This window comes from Anser anser (genome assembly GCF_964211835.1).
Source record: "Anser anser genome assembly, chromosome: 1".
In the NCBI taxonomy this organism is placed as follows: Eukaryota; Metazoa; Chordata; class Aves; order Anseriformes; family Anatidae; genus Anser; species Anser anser.
Window position 1 is genome coordinate 141,086,273 of NC_139720.1, and position 24,702 is coordinate 141,110,974.

Here is a 24,702-nt window from a genome sequence, read left to right on the forward strand (position 1 = left end):
GCCTGGGAGAAGAATCCCAATCAATGTTTGAACAAAAGCAGCAAATGTAGAAAAAAGAGATGCATCTCATTGCACTTAATCTCAGACATCTACAGACGAGGTAGTCACCTAATAAATGTTTTATAGTCAATGCAATTAATTTGACCTATTTTAGCAGTAGGATGAGATGACTTGTGCCTGGAAGAAGACAGCAGTCACCAATTTTAAGATGAATATGATAGGTCTAAGAATAGCTTTCACCTATCAGCAATGAGGTGAAATTCTCGTTCAATTCTCCTGTTCCAATTTTTACCCTTAGACATTTCCATAGTGATGCAGTATCGCAATGTAATTTGGAAAATCTCAGACTCATTTGCTAGAAGAAACCTGAAATCCTGCACTCCTTTACGTTCAGGGAAGTATCCCTCAAATTAATCAACTCCACTGAAACCTTTAAAATTACACACCTCAATGGAACAAAACTGGAGAAGAGAAGAATTTTTGTGTTGACTGACTTATTTACGCATGTATCTCAAATCAAAGAAACAGTTTTTCATTTACCAAGGCTGACTTCTACACAGCAGCAGGAACCACTACTCAAATATTTATTTCTCTGCCATTGGCCCCTTGGACTTGTATTGCTTCTCCTTCAAATCTGCCCCCCAAACTCCTTCCTATTTAGAAAACATGCCAGGATTTCACTGTGCATTACTATGCATGGTGCCTGACCTAAAGGCCAATTCACAGTTGCTGTTGTTAGCATTACCATGCAGCTCCTCCGTACTTCAAATGTCTGGCATTCTTACCGGAAAGAAAGAACTACGAGTAAACAATTTTCAAAGGGAAGTGTCTCTGTACATTTGTGGCTGTTGTTATGCAAGGAAAAGTAGATTGAGACAGAGAATCAATCAAAAAGTTTCAGTGGTGGTGAAGTTCAGAGGAAATATTTTGACAAGTCCATCTTTCTCCTACATGTTGTTTTAAAAGAGAGAGAAAAAAAAACATTATTTCACCAAGCAGCTGGTGCCGACGCTTTTTCTCTGGCCTGAGAAAGAATACCTGTCAAACACAGATACCTCTCCTAAGCAAGACTCTTTCTTTTCTGTGGCCCCTGTGCGTCTCTCTCTCGAGGTAACTTCTAATTTATCATAATCCCAACAATCCGCAGCCTGGCAGTCAAAGTTGCTCAGAGGAAAAGGCTGGCCATTATCGAAGTGCTGAAAATATCAGCTACGGTTCCCAAAGGGCAGGAACTCTTACGTCTTCTACACAATGATAAAAACTAAGCTTCAAAAAGACCTGCATCTTTTTTCTTCATCAGTGCTACTGAGTAATGTGGAATCCAGTAACTAATAAAACAGCTGTTTGTGCTGTCCTCCTGGCCAGCAATACAGTGGCATCTCTTCTCTCTCCAGCATGTCAAAAGGAGGATGCACCTTCAGACTTAAAAAACGTTTTCATCAGCCCCTATAAAAACACTGTTAAAGTCTTTGAATTGGTTGAATATTTGCATTTCTCATCTGTCAAGTACTCTGCAAATCAAGTAATTTTCAGACTGTCACACAGGTAGATAGACAGGTGTTGGCTTCATTTAGAAATAATGAAACACTGAAAGGATGAAAGTTTTGCCCGAAGTACATGAGTCATTGTCAGAAACAGGGTAAGAAAGCAGTATTTCCATTCTAATTGGTCCTTTGGGACATGACTCAGGCTCCAGGTTTCTAGTGTCAGGTAGGTCAGGCTCCAGGTTTCTAGTGTTTTTCTTTTGTTTTTTTTATCCCAATCTAAATAAAATGCTATACATCTCTGACACTCTTCTCTGTATTCCCATTTCAGTTTTAATAAAAGCTATGCAAACAAAACAAAACAAAAATGCTTCAGGAGCAGGAAAATATGTTCAGATATGTGCATTGAGTTCAGATATGTGCAGCAACATTTTAAATGACGCTTGCTGCTCAACCATGATATATTTGGAGAAAAAAAAAAAAAAAAAGAATTTCCTGAAAGTGTGTCTGACATAATCAGAAACCATCCTGGTGATTTTTTGTTTTTTTTTTTTGTTTCTTTTCATATGGAAAGCAACAAAAGAAATTAACTATTGGCATGCACAAGAGCAGAATTGCTGCTGTATGCTGCAGAGCAGATATGTCCTCAAGTAGTTGTGGTTTAAGACATGTAACAAACATTGGTGTTGGGTGATTTTACATTATAGAAGTTCTTCAACTTTTCAAGAGATTTCTCTTTGGTCCAAAACTGTGAAATATCTTGTCAAATACAAAAATAGAATGGCTTTTGTCAAAACTTGTTGCAATGCAAGCCTTATTATGCTCCCTGTCACCCTCTCTACATTTACACCAACCATACCTGGCAGAACTAAAACACACATTTTAAAAAGAAGGCTAGTTTTCATTTAGACTGCCCACATAACGGTTTTCTTGGTACCCTGCTCCGTATCTACTTCTCATGTGACAGCAAGAAATTTCTGCGGCACTTGGATTTCCAAAAGGGAACTGGTATGTCAAAAGAGACAAAGTACTGTTAGAAAACGAATACATGAATCTCAATTAAAAACTGAAGCATTAATATAGCCATTGGTAATGCAGTAAAATCAGCCAGTTGAACTATAGGAGGTAGGGACTAAATGTCTAATTAATCCAATTCACTCCTTGGAAGGTAAGGGTAACTTCAGACAAAAAGAAGCTGACAGGAGTCATGAAGGATGCTTCTAGTACTAAGAAAACTAGATCTTTCATATAATTAAACTATATTCTTAGAAAGGGCTTAAGGAGACATAAGGAGTTTATACTTCAAATGTTACTAGGCTGGAAAGGGGGAAAAAAGAAGGAGCTAGTTGTAGGAAGGTATATGGAGGTTATCGGTACTTACTCTTCATTGGTGTTGTTGCTATAGTTGACATTAAACCTGGCCAGGGGCCATTGACTGCAGTAAGTTAAATAAAACACATTTAAGAGCGTAAAGACTTCTGGCATTTCAAACACGTGTTTACCAACATGACAGACTGACTTACTAGCCTCTCACATATACACTGATAAGATTAGGAAGGTCAACTTTGACTGCAGCGATAAGCCCCTTTGCATAACTATTTCAAGGCACCAGTTTCTCTTTGTCATGTGTTAGACATACACATTTGTGACCACATCTGATGTCTGAAGCTTGCTCTCAGGCGTATTAGTGCACGGTAACATGTAACTCACTATTTTTAGCCCTGTACGCATTTGGCTGCTATTTTAAACGTTCTTCAATCCTTTCAAGTCTTCTTCAGGGATGCACTGCCAAGGCTTCTGTAACAAGCACACCTACCATTGCTGCAGAATTAAGCTTTCACAATAGAACAACTGAGGGTTACTGTAATGTGGCAACAATATTAAACTGAGAAAGCAAGGATGGATACGTCCAACTTCATTTCTTCTAATAGTCTTTCATAGAGGTTTGTTGGACCAGGATCAATGTTCTCTCTAACAACTCGGAACCTTCAGTTGCTGCTGATCCAGGCATCCAAAAAACCTCTCGCCCGCTGACTTGACTGACTTGAGGATAGCAGTCTGGCTAATTCAACAAAATGTGCTTTTGAGTTGAATTTCTAGGAAGCAGATCAAGTGAAGATGATATGGCTGGGCTGACTCACAACAAATCAAGGTCACCTGTACTACCGTGCAGAGCCCTTCAATGCTTGTTGGTTTAATATGAATTACTAGGTGAGAACTTGAAAAAAATCAACTGATTACTTGCTTGCCCACCTAACAAAGTGAAAAAACATGGGAGTCTGTACTTCAAAACATAATGCAAAACAGAAGGTGAACTTTTGCCTTTGAGCTTCATTTTCCCATCTTAGCTGGAGTTAAATTTAAAACACCAAGTCCTATGTTCATAAATAACAATTAACCAAGTCAAAACATTGTAAACATATAGAGCTTTTTCTTGCAGGCCTCTGTTGTTTTCCTGGAAAAAAATTAAGATAAGACTGAACCTGCCTCCCATACCTAAGACCGAGTATATTCTAATCAGTTAAGATATCAGCCAAAAGATTTTCTCATTTCTGCATCAGAAGCCTTCTGCAATGTTCACAGCTGAACTTCTGAGTAGGTGTAACTAAGCAATGATACATTCACACAGCTGTTGTTTGGAGTTTCCTAACACTTGCAGCTAATGTGCATAACATGATTGTCCTGAAAAGCCACAACTAGCAGCATCCCAGATCCTTGAAATAGGAACTGCATCCATCCTCTGTGGAGAGGAGTTCAGCACCAGCAAGTTACACAGGTAGCACACGATAAAATTTCAGTGCTGAGAAGCCATTCTGCCTGAAGCAGCACGATCAGAATCCTTTATTTCAAAATCTTTGCCAAGGTGCGTTTTGTGAAGAAAGTCTGCTGAAAGCCATAACACTTCGCTTATGTGAAGATTCCTGAACAGCATTAGATACTCTGTTCATCTCTCATACTAACCTCCTTATGCTGTTCTGAAAATAAAACTGATGTCCTTATCACCAAGAAAATACCATACCCTCAGTCTTCTTTCCTTAAAACATAAATACTCCTTCTTACCTGTTCACTCCCCCAGGACGTTCACGGATGCCCAGAAAGGAACGGATGTTACTTTGCCTACTGGACACCTCTATGAGCTCTGGCCCTCGGATTCGCTCCAGGAAAGAATCAGGTCTTTGGTCTTCGTGGTGCAAATGTCTTGTGGCCCATGACCTCAGAGATACGACAAATCGTGACAGCCTGCACAGGACAGACATACAACATTGACCGAACCAGACAAAAATGTCAGATGGCTTAAATCATTCCCACAAAGAGCAGCTCAGGAGGACTTTTCTCTGCTTTGCCACCTGCCACAGAAATTAGACTTGATGGACTGTGTGAAGCTAGACACTTTCCACAATTTCATACGTCACCCTCTGCAGTGGATCAGGAAAGTATCTCACGCATCAGTCTCTAGTCCACTGTACCAGCATTGCAGTAGCAACAGAATATTGATTAAGGGTAAGTTTGCTAAATTGTTGTGGTGCAGACGAACTTCTGATTTACGTGATAATGAGGGAACCCTGGCCTGACAGAATCAGAGACATAAAATACTCACAAGATCACACATTCAAGGTACAAACAATAGAAACAAAAGCTGAATAGTTGGTGAGGGAGGATGAACTTTGAAATAAGGAACAGTAAGAATTCAGTCACTTTGCCTTTGATTTTAAAGGGTCTGTCTGCAGATATATTAACTGCATGTAAACCTGCCTGCTGCATAGAAAGCACTATTTCTTCATCCTAAATTTCTAGCAGAGCACTGAAATAAGATGATCCAAACATTATGACAACATAATCGATTTAACACTGTATCACCGTTTCTTTTTATGTACCCACTACTTCACATTACAAATCCTTATAATGTCTTCCGTCAAAGTTCAGATGGAAAGACGTTTCTGAAAAATTGAAAACAATGGAGACTGAAATCTACAAAGGAGATTTTATTTCTTATTCACACAACATTCTGTATTATTTCCTACAAGCAGTCCATTTGGACATAAGTGGTGTTAATTCAGATTTCCCAAACTTGTCCCTGAAAACACCATAATAAAATCCTGAACAATCTATAACTTCTTACAAAGGCCTTGGGCTACTCAGTGAAAGCTCTTCGTGTTCCTTCTGCATCACCTAGTATTATATATGCTCAGAATCTACAAAGACTCTGATGTGAACAAGTTAAATCTTATGGTAAAATACACCTGCCTTGAACTGCATTACATTTATCAAGGGCCTAACTCATAAATTTTGCCCAGAAGCTCTTACACAGAAAGAAAAAGGACAAAAAAAGGCAGGAATAATATTAGGTATCAGAAATTAGAAAAAGTTATTTTTAGCTCTTTATCCCTATACCAGCATAGCAGCATATAAACCACCTACAATTTCCAGCAATTAAGAGAATTCAAAATCTACCAGGAAGGCAAAAGAAAAGCAAAGGTGCACATAGAAGACTGAGATTAGTAGATTCATCACCCTATTGAAAAAAACACCATATAAAATTAAACAATAAAAACAAATATTAAAAAATGAGGCTTTCAATATTAATTTATACATTTAGATGCTTTCTGTTTTTATAAAACATACACCTATAAACAAGTCTTCCACCTAAAATCAACTTCTTGCAGACTTTGCAATCTCCACATAGTGGTGTCACTATCTGACAACCAAACGGGGAAACACAAGTTTGTTCTCTACCATCTAAAAGGCTAAAATGTAAACTATACTCTAAATGACTCTAGTTTTATAGCATTTTTTCTTTGCTCTTTAAAATACGCGATGCTTAAACTGAATATGCTCTGCAGCACGTATAACAGTGGTATCAGAAGACAGTTCTGCTGTCTCAGCTGGAAATCTTTAAAGCAGACATAACAAGTTTTTTAAATTCTATTTCAGGCTTATGTTTTAAGATCAGTAAATGACTTAAACAAATGGTTGACTTGAACTTTGCTGACTCAGCCTCGCAACCCAGTATAAACATAACTGGATTCTAAAAACAGAAACCCTAACTCCTCCCTTGCCACAGCTACCTACCAACAAGGGAAACATCATTATGTCTTACTTAATATGAAATTACCATTGTATCAGTTATCAAGCAGAGCCAAACACTTATCCATTTACTTTACAGTCTGGCGTCACTTCATGCATTTCCTCAGTATTCAACATATTCTCAGTTCTGGTTGTGTAAAAACAAATTTTTTTTTTAATCAGACTAATTTGTGTGATCTCATTTAGCATCTCTAGTATTCTATGGTTTTTATTAGAAATGAGTGAGTGATGAGTGCAGAATCAAGGTCAAAAGCACCTTCTGTTACTTTTTATAGACTTTCTTCAGCTGCACTCCATCCATTTTCTTTGGAAAGTGATAGTTCTTCTTACTTTACCTTGAAATAGTGATCAGTCTCTTCCCAACCTGTTAATACTGGAAATGGTATTAACCAGCATGTTACCTTGCCATTGCTCCCCTGCCTGTGAATGAGCTCGTCTGGGATCCAGATAAATGTCCTCCCTCGACAGAAATGACTCTCTGCAGTTCTGAAGACGTATCCTCACACAGCGAATGGGTTCTGCAAAAGCAAATTTTTTTTTTAATTATATATAGCCTACTGCAAATCTTCCCCCAACCAGTTCTTAACTCTACTGCATCAGAAAACTGTGCAGCAAATTGTCCTCTTTCTAGTAATATGGCATGCATTTGATAAATATAAAGCTAAGCCTATATTCCCACTTTTCTGGAGCCATCCAATACCAAATGAAGTCAGTGGAGGCTCTGCCATCTGAGCCAGCAAGCTCAGAAGCAGATTCCTGACTGGTCAATATGACTCTGGTGTACAGATACACAACTAGGGGAAGCACATTTGCTACTCTGTCAGCTCATGAAAGCACATGAGCAGCTTTCCTTTAACATGGAGAACATCTCCAGGGGGCTTTGAAGTGACTGCCCACTGCTTTTTTCAGTCTTGTTCTCCCAAACATTGTTTCAGTTTAACAGTCTGAAATTTCTATCACTATTGTTCCTTCACATGGCTCAATGGAAATAGGCACCCCTTTTCATTTCACTGTTGCTTGGATCGAAAGAGAAAAACTGTGATTTTACTGTAGTTTATGCTGAGCAGCATCACTGTTCTTACCAGCCTACTGCCACCAGCTGCATAACTGAAGCCGTAATGCTGCCCGCTTCCTCAGTGAAACTCCACCTATTGTATAGGAAAAGAGGCTACAGATGTTCAAAGCTACTCTGGTAATGATGAGATGAGGCACCTCAGGACACTGGCATATGCAAAAAATAATACAGCATCACAGTTGCGTGAAACTGCAGACAGTGATTATACTGCTGTGTGCAGTGTCTACCAACTTGCATGAGTTCCTGTAATTGTAAGACTGCTTATTAGCAATGAAATAATTAGATTTTTTTTATAAAAAAAAAAAAAGGATGAAAAAGGATGAAAATTTAGTTTTATCTTTCAGTAATAGAGTTTTGGAACTGTCTTCACTGGAACCAGGACTTTATCAAAACTTCTCTGTGTTTTTCATTCTTTAGGATTCGTTTTAGAAGACTTTAACACATCAAAGATCACATTTTTCCCCTTTCGTAATGCAAACAAGAATTCTCACTGTTAATCTGCATTGCCAGGAAAACACTGAATATGATACTTGCAGGAACTTCATAAGAACTGGCAACAGCATTTTGAGTGCCCACAACAGGATAATCAGCAACTCAGTTTTGCATGTACTCACAGCAGAGAAGCTGACAAACAAAGAATTTAAACTTTAAAATTTCTACTCCAACAACCAAGCTACCAGAGATAGGAACTCATGGTATCACAGAATCACAGAGTCATTAAGTCAAAAGCCCTTCAAGACCATCTGGTCCAACCATCCCCCTGCCACCAATGTCACCACTAAACCATGTCCCTAAGCACCAGGTCCAACCTTTCCTTGAACACCCCCAGGGACGGTGACCCCACCACCTCCCTGGGCAACCCGTCCCAGTGCCTGACTGCTCTTTCTGAGAAGAAATGTCTCCTCATTTCCAACCTGAACCTCCCCTGGCACAACTTGAGGCCATTCCCTCCAGTCCTATCACCAGTTACCTGAGAGAAGAGGCCGACCCCCAGCTCCCCACACCTTCCTTTCAGGTAGCTGTAGAGAGCAATGAGGTCTCCCCTGAGCCTCCTCTTCCCCAGACTAAACAACCCCAGTTCCCTCAGCCGCTCCTCACAGGACTTGTGCTCCAGGCCCTTCACCAGCTTCGTAGCCCTTCTCTGGACACGCTCCAGGGCCTCGCTGTCCTTCTTGTAGTGAGGGGCCCAAAGCTGAACACAGCACTCGAGGTGCGGCCTCACCAGAGCAGAGTACAGGGGGACGATCACCTCCCTGGCCCTGCCGGCTGCACTATTCCTGATACAAGCCAGGATGCCGTTGGCCTTCTTGGCCACCTGGGCACACTGCTGGCTCATGTGCAGGAGAGCATCAGTCAGCACCCCCAGACCCTTTTCCTCTGCACAGCTTTCCAGCCACCCTGCCCCAAGCCTGTAGCGCTGCATGGGGTTGTTGTGGCCAAAGTGCAGGACCTGGCACTTAGCTATGTTGAATCTCATCCCATTGGCCTCTGCCCATCGATCCAACCTGTCCAGGTCCCTCTGCAGGGCCTTCCTACCCTCTGACAGACCGACACTACCCCCCAACTTGGTGTCGTCTGCAAACTTACTGAGGGTGCACTCAATTCCCCCATCCAAATCATCAATAAAGATATTAAAGAAGATGGGACCCAACACCGACCCCTGGGGAACACCACTGGTGACCTGTCACCAGCTGGATTTCATTCTGTTCACCACCACTCTCTGGGCCTGGCTGTCCAGCCAGGTTTTAACACAGCAAAGAGTGTACTTGTCCAAGCCATGGGCTGCCTGATGCTCCAGCAGAATACTGTGGGAGTCTAGGTAGACCTTGTCTGGTAGACCACATCAACAGCCTTTCCCTCATCCACCAGGCGGGTCACCCAGTCACAGAGGGAGATGAGGTTGGTCAGGCAGGACTTGCCTTTCATGAACCCATGCTGACTGGGCCGGATCCCCCACCCAGTAGTCCCGCATCCATTGTGTGATTGCATTCAAGATGACCTGTTCCATCACTTTTCCTGGCACCAAGGTCAGGCTGACAGGCCTGTGGTTCCCTGGGTCCTCCTTATGACCATTCTTATAGATGGGTGTCACATTAACAAGTCTCCAGTCATCTGGGACTTCTCTGGATGACCATGACTGCTGATAGATGGTAGAAAGCAGCTTGGCAATCACATCTGCCAGTCCCTCAGCACCCTTGGGTGGATCCCATCTGGCCCCATGGACTTGTGACAGTCCAGGTGGAGCAGCAGGTCTCTAACTGTTTCCACCTGAACCCTGAAATTCTTAACCGTTTTATTCTCCTCTTCTAATACAAAGCACCAAAAGATGCTGGTTAGTATTGAAAAAGTTTTATAACCTAGTTTATGTGGTGGGTGCTACGAGTATCATGGACGCCAATGTTAACATGTCTTGCAGGGGAGGATGAGCAAACTCATAGGACAGAAATACATTAAGGACAACAAGATACACAGAGCCCACATTCAGAAAATTCTGCTGAGCTGGACGCTGGGAGAGTATTAAAGGTGAGTATTTTGTAGATACCTGCAGTTTGCACACACACACAAAACTTTTATTTATTTATTTATTTATTTTCCTGGAGCATCTGCCTACATTCCTGTCAAGGAGATGATACTACACAAGACAGTCTTTTAGATGGCACTGCTATGCCTGTTTTAAAGACTTTATATTCCTCTTTAGAGAAAAATACAATTTTTGTGTGATCTTAGCAATGGATTCTAACATTGCTACTGTTCTTATTTATTTGAGTCCTGAAAATACATTTTTAAAGGAGACAGAAAGAGTTCTTAGAAAGTAACTTTTTTTTCTTTTTCTTTTTTTTTTTCCTCAGCCAGTCAAAGAAAACTTGACACAGAAGTCAGGCCCAGGAAATCAGGTCAAACAGATTTTTGCTGAAGTTTCAGAGGAAGATCTATTTCGATTTCATTAGCCTCCATGAGCACAGTGAAACAAATTTAACACCATGCAATGTTCTATTTTGATGTAACTGTGCTGGTTTATTAGTGGGAACAAGAGCCAAGCAGGAGGTGAGAACAGCTATCCAAAAGGCACTGTTAACTAGCCTTATTTCGTTTTTTGTACACTTCTTTATTTACATTCTCCTTTATTGCTGATATTATTCCATTTGGGCATCTGCTGACAATATGCAAGAGGCTAAGAATGCAGGTACCAAAAGCAATACTGTCCCTCTAGCTCCATTCATCAGCACAGAGTCATGCTTGCTAATTACATCATCTGTTAAGTGCTTCGTGTGCAGGGTCATCAACTCTATATTCCTCAGCAATGTGGAAAGGTGTGCTCCACTGTCCCTACACAAGCTCATCATACTTTGTATTTCTGTAACATGAAGTTTTACCAACTTCCTATCCTCCTGCAAGCAGTAACTACAGAGGATTTACTGACATTCTTAAAAAAATAATAAAAAATTTGCTTTGATTCTGGAAAAAATTCAGGGTATGGCTTTTGGTGTCTAGAGCCAGAGGTATGTTGAATAAATAATGTTTAAATCTAGGTGAAAAAAAAAATCAACATGCTTAACAGACCTTCAAATCTGATTCACAGTCCCATAAAACCAGTTAAAACTTTTCAGTGATTTAATTACTCTCCGGTCAGATTCTTATCAAGGAGTGATCAGACGTACTCTGTGAAAAATTTGTATCTGGTGCTCCAAAAAAGCCTGCTAAATTGTAGGGAAAAAAAAGGCAAAACTCTCAGACACAACTACTGGAATCACATTTGATTATGGACTCAACTAGTGAAAATTTGAATTCCTTATTTTAGTTTGATTGCTTGATTGTATTATTCTATATGTGCATCAAGATTTTCTATAACTAGGTTTATGTTATATTTAAATATAAAAATTGATATGTAAATTCAGGTTTACCTTGCAAAAAAGTTATAACATACAGACAACTCATGAAAATTAAAATAATTTTGTGGGCAACACTAAAGGGCTTGCATTTTACTTTTACAAGTAATACACAAAGGGCTCTGCCAGGTAAACCTTAAGAAAGCACCTGTCCAACATTATAGAGCAATCATAAACACATTCCACTTTCATTCACCCAAATGCAAATTGAAAAGTAAACCTAAAATAATCTCTTTCTTCCATTATTATAAATCCCTCTTATACAACTCGTGCTCATTTCTGATTTTTCTTAACCATGTGCAGATAACACAAGAGGCCTCATTTGTCAACTGGCTTTACGTTGAGTCACCATCCCTGGAGGTCTTTAAAAGATGCTTAAATGTAGAGCTTAGTGGTATGGTTTAGTGGAGGGCTTGTTAGTGTTAGGTCAGAGGTTGGACTAGCTGATCTTGGAGGTCTCTTCCAACCTAGATGATTCTGTGATTCTGTGAAAGAGACAGTTACAGATTGGGCTTTTGATGCAACATGTTCAACACACATGGCCTAGTTTTTACTTTATTTTTACAAACATAAACTCATTCCTGTCTGGACTCCGTGAGCTTGTCCGGTATCTGCAGCAAAACAGTAACCACTGCCATTACTGTCCAAGTAATCCATTACTGTGTTACACAGCCAGAAATCAACATGAGAAGAGAATACATAGTGTGCCAAGAAACAGAGAGCAGGCTACAAAGTAGAAACACCAGCAGATGACAGTGCCCCTCAACTGATGCTGAAAAATACTTTTTGCTCCATTTCTCAAGGAGGGAAGCATACACTTTTCTCTTTAGCTTTCTAAGGACCAATTTATTCCCATGCTTTCGAGCTATCTATCGGAGTAAACTCTAGGAAGGATAGTTACATTAGCACCTGCTCTGTACCCTTCCCTTGCCTTAATTTGGGTCTATGTTTGCACAAAGTTCATGAAGTAAACCCTAGAAGACTATTTTCACCGAAAATGCATGGAAATAACCCAGAACTTTCATTTAGTGGAGACTGTTCTGATGTTCTGATCAGTTCAAGAGGAATGGGCAAAGCCCTTTGGGGTAATAACTGGGAGCCAGACTTCAAGAGCAAGATTTAGCTCCAGATGGCAGTCACCTAAATTCAGGTGTCTAATATAAGCTATCTACATTCCCATTATAGTCAATTGAGATCTTAGGATACGATTCACTTGCTTCAATAGAGGAGTCTAGTATAGAGGTCTCACTTTAGTGCCAGCTAGATGTTTCAAATACTCTTATGATATTTCAAATAGCTTTAGATGCCTGTGTTTATGCAACCAAATACCTCTCATAATAAACACAGTCAAAGGAGCCTGAAAAGCCATTCAAATTCAGGGTAAGCTGAACAGCTCCCTAGGCTCCACTGACTATTATTGACTAGGTCTCCACTGACGCTAGTACAAACAGACACCTACTCACATAAAGACAGAAATCCAGATGTCTACAGGGCACACCTGAATCCCATTTCCAAAATTTAGATAGCAAAACCACATCTGTAAGCTATTGTGCTCTCTCCTATGTGAGCCATTTCTACAGAGAGGCTGGATTTTAAAAATCAAGACCCATTTATTATTTTTTGTTTTGCTGATTTTTGTTTTACAAAATGGACTGGGTTTACAGCACTACACTATAAGAATATGGGCATATGTATCACTATCTCTGGTATAACAGAGAACGACAGTTTAAAGACCACCAGCAGCTTCCTGTTAATTGTTTCAGTAAGTGCTTTTCCTTGATAGTACCACATTCCACAGCAGAAAAGCACTTAAGCACATCCTTAGCATTAAGCATAAATTTAACACTCACTGACTTTAATGGGAACTAAGTGATGTGCTTAATTGCTTTGTTGAACTACAGCCAACAGGAGTCAGAGGAAGATAAGAAGTTTCACTAGTCTAGAAAACCCGTGGTTTGTTTTGTTTTGTTTTCCTATTGTCTATAGTTTTAGAACATGCTAACCTGAATTTGAAAAATGCGTATCAGAATTCTTCCTTGGATGAGGTTAAGGACCAATGTCCCACAACCATCTCCAACATGAAGATCTGAAAGTGGAAGCCTCTGTTTGACAATGACTGAAGCTGTAAGTATGGAACTGGAAACAGAAACCATCTTTGATGTTTGTGACAGATAATAAATGAAACGTGTTTTACTATCTTCAAGCTCCCAGCCTTCCAGATGCATTTACAATCTCTCCCTTGGCTTTAATTCACATTTTCTTTCCATGGAAAAAAGGATTAACTTTTGCCAAATTAAACAGAGTGAAAGACTTCTGTCTTATAAAAAGCTAAAAATTTGTCTTCTGGCAAATAATAATCATATTCTTATAGATTGAACAGTCTAAAATACATTTGTGTTCTAATGAATACAATCATACGTAGTTTTGCCCATATACATACAATTTTTTTTCAGCGGCATTACAAAGGTATTATATATACTCACTGGCAATCACTTCAGTGAGCCAAAAACCTTAACCTCCCTTTAAAAAGAAAAAACAAAACACTTAAACCGTGATCTCTTTTACAGAGTGAGATTGTATCTTTTTACTCACCTATGTACTCCTGTAATTAATGCTGACCACAACAAACTTCATTTTAAATAAATGTCTCTTCAAGACCACACTTATCATGATAAAGTGCAATTCATATTTCAGTCCCTTTATCTGTCATAAGTCATTGCCTCTGAAACTGCAGGTGACTGCAGTGATTTAAATCTACATTTAAATCTTTATAACCACACTCACATCCCTGCTAGTAGGACCGTTTTGTGAGTGAGCTGCCAATCACTAATATTCTCTACCCTACTTCCTGCCCCCCCCCCAAAAAAAAATGACATAAGGAAGGAAAGGCTCATTTCAATCTGTGTTTTCCCTGTTTCTGAGGTATGACTGTAAATGGAGACAAAGTGACAAGGCCCTTCCAAATCTCCCCAACACCACAAGGTAGTATAACTAAGTCAAGCAAGCCATACTGCACAGAATAAAAGCAGCTCCATTTTTACACCTACATGCCAGAAGGTATCATGTAAGCAAAGCAGGAAGGAAAAAAAAAAAAAAAAAAGACTAATCTGAAGAGGACAGGGATCATATCCATACTACATGCTAGGAACATGCAATCCAAAATTATCATAACCCAGGCAGTCCTATTATACCTACAGGCTTTTGAATACTCTGGTCTGGGTACACAGTTGATCAGCAAGAGACCACCTGAAAAGGCCCCCATAGCTGAGGTGGTTAACCACAAGCCAAAAGCAGGCCACTTTTTCAGGCCTGTACAGGTGCTGTGGATCATCAGACACTTTCCAGCAGGCCCAGCAGCATTTGCCCAGACTAAAGAAATGACTGGTGCTGTGTGAAAAATAAGTCCTAAGCACACTGGGCTTTTTAAGCAGTTCTATTTTAAGCAGTTACTTCAAAACTATTGAAACAGAGGAAAGTGGATGTAAAGAAACCATTACAGTTCAACTGTACAGTGAGAGGCTCTGAAAAGACACTACAAAAATGTTGATACCTTAACATGCTATATATGTTCCCTATCACAGGAGCCAGGCAGTTTGAAGAGGTTGCTTTTAAAAACCTTCCTAAGGCTTTTCACCGCATGGCACTGGGAGGATCCTTTTTTCTCCAAATCCCAAGCACACTCCAAACACAGGTTCTTGCAAGCTGCATGGTGACTCAAGAAAGATGTTTCTCCTTATTGAGCTGTTATAATTACCACTAAAGTGAATATGATTTATTCCTGAGGTAATACAGGTTCTAGATCCAAAACTACAAGCCATGATAACCTTCTTATCGCTGTCTCTTCTGTACTTTGGATATACACTGCTAAGTCAGTTAAATACACTGGGTCAACAGTGATGTGGTATAACACTTCCAAAATGCAGAGCCAGAGGACTGTCACAATATATGCAGCAATCTGTCCTCTTGCAAATTATGCAGCAATGTGACTGTGATGAAATGAACGCATTACCTGATAAAGCCATTTTCAATCCTTTCAATATCTTCATCAGTAGTTCTGACAGACAGTCTGTGCATACCAGGGTAGGAGTGCTGGGTGTTGATTTTTGCCATTTTGCTTTACATATTAACATCTAAATGATAGCTGAAAAAGAAGAAAAAACACGTTTTGTGAAGGCTGCTAGAGTAATGTGATGAGTTCTTAAAAACAGTGATTTACTAAACCAACACAACAGTAAAAAGCAAATTCAACCATTTAAAGAATAGCCATTGTTATTTACACACACAATATGACAGCCAGACATAATGAAATGAGTCTAGAAATAGTCCCCATTTACCTTATTTAACTCTTGGAAACCTGGTTAGTGTTTCAAATTTCTCATTTTTCTTCAGTAAATACAAAACTGTCTGTTTTTAAATACATATCAGCTAACTTAAGCTTTTCTAGGGAAAAAACAAGCGTTTCTATGACATATTGATATAAAAAAATAAAGAGGTCTTTCAACCCACTCTCAGATTTCAATGTTCACTCCGAAGAACTGATTCCTGAAGCAAAGATAATTTATGCTAAAAATATAACTACATATAAAAATGTTAATTGAAACATTCTTACAAAATGAGTCAATTTTGTATGTTCAAAAAACATTTTTGTAACTGTAATTTGTAACTGTAACTGTATATCCATTATAAATATCAATGAATATGATTTGTTTTCAAACAATTCAGCCTTTGAGAGAGAAATATTTTAATAAATTAACCAGCCAAATGAATCTGTTTCAAAGTAAATATAGTACCAAAAATCTCTTATCTCCAGGAAAAATTTTCATTAATCATTTCTGAGTTATAATTATTGCTCCTATTACATACCTTGTACCACAGAAATAGATAGGTTATGCACAATGGCGATTTGGTGATTTGAATGTTTATTTTGCCCCAGCAGTGAGCTTAAATTTAACTGCCATTTCTCAAATATTAATTTGAACATAATTTGAGATAAGATTAAAATGTGGTTTTCCTTTAGTCATTACTGATTTCTTTCAAGTTCAGCATACCAAAACCTGCAAAAGTAGCCTACCATTTACGCTCTCACTGCCCAGGTCCCAAAACTCGATGTTATAATGGGAGGCTACAATGCAGTGGGCAGGGAGTTATGAGCACTTCATTTAAAAACAGAGCAGCATGCTTCCTGCTGGCAAATTATTGTGCACAGACAAAAGGCACAGCAGCAAATTGCTTCTTCTTACTAATAGTTGCTCTTGCTGCCTGTTGCATTTCCACTGCTTGGAGCTACGCTAAGTCTAACGAAAAGGAGCTTTGGAGTAAGGTGGCATGAGTTGCTTGAATTTCACTGAGCTGTATAGTCACTACTCTCCATTAAAGCTCAGCCAAATCAATTTTTTCTTAAACCGAAATAGAATTCTCCGTCACATTGCAGGAGAGTTGTCACTCTTCCACTCAACAGCATAATGTATTCCCCAGGTACCTCATTAGACTTCCACTTTATTCTACTTCAAAGTTTTAAAAACCTGATGGTGAGAAAAGCAGAACAATTCATAAGTAACAAAGCACTAACTTTGTTCTAAGGATGCATTTCCAACACAACATTAGCACTGAGTTAAGATCTTCACTAGTTCTGCCAGCTAACACAACAATAACCCCGTCATTAGTTGTGACAATTCACAATCAGATTGATGTCTATCTACAGCAGTTCTCAAACTAAAGTCACCTGGCTTATGATATCCAACAAAATGAGTATCTCTGGTAAGACAATAGGAGTATGAGATAATAAAAAACTTCCGAAATCCAGGGATGACGTAGCTAATTTGCTACCAGCAACAGGTAGTCCCTCACTAAAAAGAAACATTGCCTCTGTAAGTATATCTGTAAGCTTGAAACTGGCATGGCTTCTCCAGATGTTACTAATCTCCTGGAATTAGATATTACTAATCTGGAATTAGACACCACTAATAGATGCTGGATATTGCTAATCTCCTGCAATGCTTTGAATACGCCCATGGAGTAGTGAGTACAGCAAACAGTTGCACGCTTTATTTAGACTTTCAAAAGCTGGACTACTGAAGAAACAAAACAAGCTGCAGGACATAAAACCAACACTACTTTGGATGAAAAGCTAGCTAAGAAGACAGAAAGCAGCAACAGGACTGAACAGTCAACCTTCACCACTGCAGAAGTTTAAGAACAATATTCCTCAGGCTTCCATGTGAATACCTGACATTAATGGTGTGGATGTAAAGAACGAGCAGTGAGACAAGATCTCAGGATGGCAAAAAGTACTGCAGAAACAAGAGGAGTGCAGGGAACTTCAGTGACCCACATCAACTAGATCAATTTCTCGACTTGATGGCAAGTGACATGCAATGTAGGGAAATGCAAATCAATGCACGCCAGTAAAAAGCATGTAAACTACAACCTTATGGGCTCCCAAACTAACCGTGTGCTCTCACAAAGGGAACCTGAACATTATATACGTACAGCTCAGCGAAATGCCCTGCTCAGTGCCAAGCAGGCCTGCTGACACAATAGCTAACAAGATGAGGGAAGATGTATACATGGGTAGTGTTAATAACACAAAGAATGTTAAAACTGCTCCATGAAAAAACAGTGCAGACCCATCTGGAATACTCTTAGTCCTGCCCTTAAACAAAATATACCGCAGAGCAAAAGCATGGCAAGAATGATCAAGAAAGGCAATGAATAAGAAGCCTTTCATTGTTAATTATTATTATTTTATTGGAGATATTTTATTTAAAACTTTAGATTTTATTATGAAATAAAAATATGTGGGCAAACAGGGCTCACTTCAGAGCCCTTACAGTGATTTCAGCTGTAAAATCTCAATTCAATATACACTGCAATCTGAACCCCTATTCTGCACTAGAATGGAAGAAAGGCGGAGGGAAAAAATCACAGAAGCACAAGCCCACCATTAAGCAGTAAAGCACATTGATATATTTTTGGAAGAAGTGAGGGAGAATTATTAAATTGTGCCATGCAAGCCCAGCTGTGGTAGAGGGAGATGGAGCACAGGACTGGCAGAAATAACCAACGCAGGGATTTGGGTACAGGGAAGGTGGTGAGACCTGTCTAAACATAGTTGGCCTTGCATGAAGCACATGAAATTCTGACAAATTACAGGCCGATAAAGAAGTATTTGTTCCTTCTAGACCTCCAAGGTTCCTAACAATAAGTGTGTTTTGAAATGCTTCTCTCTTCCAAATTCCATGAAATTGCATCCAAACCCAGCCAGAGTCTGCCTAGGCAGCAGCTCACAGGGAGCTTGGTGCTGCCAGGAGTCAGCCAGCAGGAGAACGCTGCAGTGGCGTGAGGCTCCTCACAAACCTTTTGGAGAGCTCTTCAGACAGCGCCAGCTGGGGTCCACGAGCCTAAACCTTTCACAAAAAGTGGATGCTTACAAGACAGTTTTAAGAACAGCACAGAGCTCATCTTTGTATTTTAAGACAGTTGTTGCAGTGAGTTGCCCTTGGTTGGCTGCCAGCTGCTTTCTCACTCCTTCTCCTCAACAATCCAGGGGAGAAAGTAAGATGACAAAGCTCGTGGGTTGACAAAGACAGGGAGATCACTTACCGATTACTGTCACAGGCCAAACAGACTTGACTTGAGGAAAATTATTGTAATTTATTGCCAACTAATACAATAGAGTTGGATGGTAACAGACAAAAACAGCTTTCCCCTCCACCCCTCCTGCTTTTTTCCCCAAGCTCATAGGTACACTGGCTGCTCTGAATATTTAACGCTGGAAATTACACTGAGGGTAAAACTTGACTGCCTAAAGGCTGACATGTCTGATAAGTCCATGGTGGGCACTCAAAACAGGTATCTAGCTCACAAGAAAGTTACCTAGATACAGAGGTAGGTAAGCAAATACGTAGGTAGGCAGGTAAGCAGGTGGGCAGACAGACATAGTCATGTGAGCCTAAGCCTAGTTATCCAGTTTGGGGCAAGAAATTTGAAGAACTAGATCCTTAAACTATCCTCGTGATTTTTAATTTTCCAGAACTCAGTGACTTCTGTTTAAGCACGCTGAGTCACACCACAGAAAACAGAAACTGCCACAGGTTGCCACAGTTTTTCAGAAGTGAAGAATTGTCTAGTGTTGGAAAGCAAAATAAAACCTATCTGAAATAATCCAAATTCTTGAAAGAATGACATCTTTACCTGTGACTTACGCAGAGTTCTCACATGCTTCCTCAGTCAGCATTTCTTTCCTTGTTACCAATTACACTAACCTGAAAGAGACAATAATAATTCCACACTCCATAATATTGCTTTTTGGTGTGTAAATCACTGAGACTGAAACAAGAGACAAGTGAGAAGTATGTGTTATCCTACTAGAAATATAATAAATTACAAATCAGTGATAGCTCTCCCTATTCCAGATGCAAGTAGTCCAAGTACTGTTTAGTACTCTTCCTTCTAGATTAAGCTGCAACTGATGTTTTATGTAAAATTCACTTATATGCACTGTTTGGTATAGAAGACCCATTTCATCAAGACAGCCAGTTGTCAGACAGCAACCATGAGTTCAAGAGACAAATGAAAGCTTCAGATTCACATAAGCATTTCCTAATTTTGAAAACTAGGTCCTACTGATTTCTTCATAATATTAAAGACTTAGGACTAAAGGTACGAAGGCTGCAGGATGTATCTGTTAGGAAGGCCACCATCCAGTGGCTTTCCCAAGTTGAGCACCCAGGCTCCCTACAGAAGGCATGCAGAAAATCGGGTACCCGAGAATACGATGCTGAGAAGGAACCCCAGCCAAGAGGAAATGACTGAAGCTAAAATAGGAGACTGAAAATCAGTAGGCGTCTAACTCCTGGCCAAAAGTGACTGCCTAAACAGACTGCAGGACACACTCACATGTACTTTCTCATGGGTTTGCTGTACTCTGACAATACACACTAGGGCAGCTGCAGGGATGGCCTCTGAGCAGCTTCACAGGTTAGGAATTTGACAATTCTGCACATGCCCAGCAGAAACAAACAAACAAATGAATAAAAACACACAGGTATACATTTAAATGTTACAAATTACATCAAATTTAGGAAGTTGCTGGCTATCAGCTAAGCCACCAAAACCAACTGGGTAGGTAGCCTGTCAAAACTGTGTAATACATATGAGCTGAAACATCCGTGAAAGAGGCTGGATTTAATATATTCTCCCTCCATCAAGATGCCACGTTTGAGCTACTCTAACAGTTCCACTTCTGGACGGAATATGTTAACTCCCTATAACTCAATTCCAAAATACCAACCAAGCAAACGCCTATTAAAATTTCTGATGTGAAACAAACATAATTGTTTATCAAATAATGATGCCAGATCAAGCTGTTTACACCACCACTTAATATTCTTAAAGCTTATTTGTTCAGATGAAAAGGACTACAAACAGGTAATACGGCAGAATTCAAAAACAGCTTTTCAAGGTGAATTATTTATCACTGCCACAGAGTAAAGGTGACTTTACTTCTGACTTTATAATGGATCTTACGTGTTTGTGTAGTTGGTAATACACTGTTGTTCTTAAGACTTTGACAAATGTTTTACTTATTGCTTTGGAAGCAGTGATAAGCTGCATCAGATCGCTTACATCATTTTAGTTAAAACACTTTCCAAATCCTCACACAGCCTCTCGGGTTCAACCCTGGTAAGTCCTTGGGATTTATTTTGGGATTTGACCTCCACCTACATAATCCTTGTTACATCACTTTGCAGTAGTTGTAGTTCAGCTGTACATGAGTGGTGTATGTTATTCATGACAGTCAGCAGTTCAACCAGTACAGGCAAAAATGGATTTCTAGGACTGGAGAACTGGACCCTGAGGTAACTCTATGATTTGAAGACGTGGTGCAACTTTTTCTTTCAGTGTCTTAGAGCTTTCCAAATTAACCTGCAGATTTAACTCTGGCAAACTCTCATGGAAATGAGCTTTGTATAAAGGCTACTGGAACAAGTCCAAGGGGTTGAAAAAATAATAAGCAGGCTGCACCGCCATGCCCTCATCAACCATGATACCTAACAGCTTAAAACACCAGTTCTTAAACCCTGTGAGCTCTTTCAAAATTACCATTTTTATGATTACCTGCTAAGACATGTTGCATTTTCAATAGTCCATGGGCACTATCTCCTGAAGTATATGTCATTTATATGCACAGCCTAGTAACCCCAGTACTGAAGATCTGTCCAACAAACACTTTTCCTCATAGGTACTCCAGGATGCGCATGGATTATGACACTGCTTATTCGTATAATTTATAGTTTTAGAATGAAATGAATATGATTATCCTTGATCCATTTGATGGCTAGGTCCTTGATGCCTTAAAGTAGCAAAACAATATTTTAAATAAATATAATTATTTGGTTTGGGCTTCCCTCTATACCTGTGAATTATTAGTAATATATGTCAATTTTCTAAGATTTACTCTTTTTTTTTTCCCAGAACATTTTCTGTGAATTTGTTATTCTTAGACTGGAAACTGTTGAGCAGAAAATAGCTGTGTATATTGAGCATAGTATTGTAAATTACAGAGCAGTAAGTTACAAATTACAGTTGACTGGACAACCAAGGCACATTGCGTTCTTTCTGTTGCCAGTAATGATGCAGGTATCCATGTTTATGTATGGAAAATAAGCTCGGCAAGGCTTCTCCAACCGCTAGCTAAAACTTCGCAGTTCTGCCAACATCTTTGTCGGTGCAGTTAGTGTTAAAAGTGAACATAAGAGGGGAATGAATGTTGCTAAAACATATCAGATTCACTGTAACGGTATTTACAAAATACATCGATATGTATACATGTGTATGAATGCTACCCATTCTAACTCGCTCCCTTCCCACTCTACGTAAACTACCACAGCCATCCCACTCGGCTAGGAAAGGAGAGCATGAGAAGCAATTTGTGCCATGTCTCACATGCAGTAGCAAGGCTTTCAGCAGAAGGGGATTTAACAGATGCTAATGCAACGAGATGGCAACGTTGGAGAAACCTGCAGGATAACGTGCTGAACTGAAATGACAGAGCTTGGGTGCAAACTGGATGACAAAGGCTGGGATGAGCAGAGGCACACAGAAGGCAAAGCTGAGAGACGCTGACATGGAAGCATGGTGTATAATTTCGTAAAGCTGATGTGCTCTTCTCTCGTACCATTCACTGCTTGTTTACCACTGATTACCTTTGCTGCTTAGACATCCTGACAGTCCCATTATCACGTGAACTGTGAATTTTTCTAATCGGGTGGTTTTAGCATGCACACTTGAAGAAAATGGTATATTAAAAAAAATAAAAGAAAAAAAATAACTGTGCAGAATAAAGGCAAAATTATGCTATTGCAAAAACTAACATTTGAAACTCTAATTTACTCAATTATAACAATATAAATTACAGGTTTTTAAATATAATAGTTCTCTTACTCCTTGCTTTGATTGAAACAACTCCGGATGTAGGAAATACAGTAAGAATAGTTCATTATTAAACAGCACCAACATTTGCATTGAATATCATTTTTCCAGGGATCTGAAGCAGTGTTCAAGTCATTTTTCCTTGTATTCCCTTTGGCTTTTAGCAAGTGAGTAGAGTATGCTTCAGATAAAGACACTGTTTATACTAATTATTGTATCTTGCACACTCGCAGGCACGCCGTGGACTGGTTTACACCTCACACGTTTTGCAAGAGATGTCATATCGATCAAAACAAGACCAGTTTAGCGGGAGCTCCAGGAACCCCAAGAAAGGAGCTTGCCCTGTGCCATCTGCTACCATTTTCTTGGCAGCGTGTGGGGCAACTTCAGGCTCACCCCACAGGCAGCAGGGAGGTTAGGGGCGCTGACCAGACAGGTGCCTTAGGCACTGAGAGTGGGGCGATTCCCCTCGACCCCACAGATCTTTGTGTGAATTAACGTAATTAACGCTTAAAATAAAAAGAGCATGAAAGTTACACTTCCCCGGCAAACTTGTGAGCCCAGCGGAGGGCAGGCGGAGAGGTGCCGCAGCCCCACACCGCCTCCTCCAACTCACCCTTGGCGCTCTCCGTGCCGCTGTCGGCGCTCACAAACTCCCTCCCTCCGCCCGACCGGCTCCGGGGGCGAGCGATATAGCGATATATCGATATCCGCGGCGATATCCGCGGCTCCGGCTCCTCTCCGGCTCCGGCGCCGGAGCTCCCCGGCGGGGCCGGGCCCGGCGCGGCCGCCCCCGGGCGGATTAGGGCCAAAGCCCGCCCGCCTGAGCCCGGCTCAGCGGGAAAAGCCGCTCCGAGGGCTCGGCGATCCTGTTAAGTTCTCGGAAGGGATCAAAACGTCAGAGCGGCCCGCCGGGCGCTCGTGCCCTCCTCCTCTTCCTCCTCCTCCTCCTCCTCCTCTTCCTCCGGCGGCCGGGCGCCTCAGCCCCTCGCTGCCCGCCGCCGCCATCCCGCCGCCGGCCATGCTGAGGGGAGAGGGCGGGCGGGGAGGCTCCGCGGGCTCCCCCGGCTCTTTCGCTCCCCTCTCGCCTTCCTCCTCCTCATATTCCTCTTCCTCATCTTCCTCCCCCTCTTCATCTTCCTCCTCCTCGGCCTCGGCGGCTGGCAGCGTGAGGGAGCGGGTGGGGCCCCACACGAGGGCGGCCGTGAGGAGCAGGTGTCCCCGAGGGATTTCTCCTCGGGGTACCGCTGGATAAGTTTCTTCCCCCGTATTTTGCCACCCCACGCCTGCAGCAGGCAGGCAGTTTCCCTCGTTTTGTCACGTTTGAGGTCCGTGAAGGCTTTCACACTCCCCTGAACTTCTTCCCCTGACTCCGATGCTGCTTTTCGCAGGGTCCTGAAAAGCTGGAAACGACGTGCTGTGTGCGAAAGCGCCATAAAACGACCACTCGGCTGGAAAAAGAGCCAGCAAAGCCATGTCGTTTGTAGCTGAGAGGCTGTTGCACCTTGCTGCACAACGTCAGTTCAGCTAGACTGAACAAAACATGACTAGAAATGCATGTAAGTGCTCGGGTCTGTGGAGAGGGAACGAATTACTCACTGCTTTCCCCACTCTAAAAAAATATTTTATATATGAAAGATTAAGCACATCACGCACTACTCAGAGGAAAAAGCTTAAAACTCTTAAAACACAATGAGAAATTCAAGGTCTACTTTCTCAAGCAACTATCACGTCAGTC

The 24,702-nt window shown here is 40.7% G+C and overlaps 1 protein-coding gene across 5 annotated transcripts in view; it reads right to left on the minus strand.

Annotated features, from left to right (window-relative positions):
• The window catches only part of CNGA3 (cyclic nucleotide gated channel subunit alpha 3), a 35,892-nt gene extending 11,403 nt beyond the window's left edge, over nucleotides 1-24,489 (minus strand). The window contains exons 1-6 of one of the 5 annotated variants that reach the window (XM_083832385.1): nucleotides 23,581-24,489; nucleotides 19,725-19,795; nucleotides 15,541-15,672; nucleotides 6,971-7,087; nucleotides 4,545-4,724; nucleotides 2,866-2,919 (exon numbers count right to left, since the gene is read on the minus strand). In XM_083832385.1, coding sequence (XP_083688511.1) covers nucleotides 2,866-2,919; nucleotides 4,545-4,724; nucleotides 6,971-7,087; nucleotides 15,541-15,641 — 452 coding nt within the window. In that variant the 5' untranslated portion in view covers nucleotides 15,642-15,672; nucleotides 19,725-19,795; nucleotides 23,581-24,489. The remainder of the gene's footprint in view (nucleotides 1-2,865; nucleotides 2,920-4,544; nucleotides 4,725-6,970; nucleotides 7,088-15,540; nucleotides 15,673-19,724; nucleotides 19,796-23,580) is intronic. The other 4 variants (XM_083832382.1, XM_083832383.1, XM_083832384.1 and 1 more) reach the window with 4 other exon arrangements.
• Nucleotides 24,490-24,702: the final 213 nt, after the last annotated feature.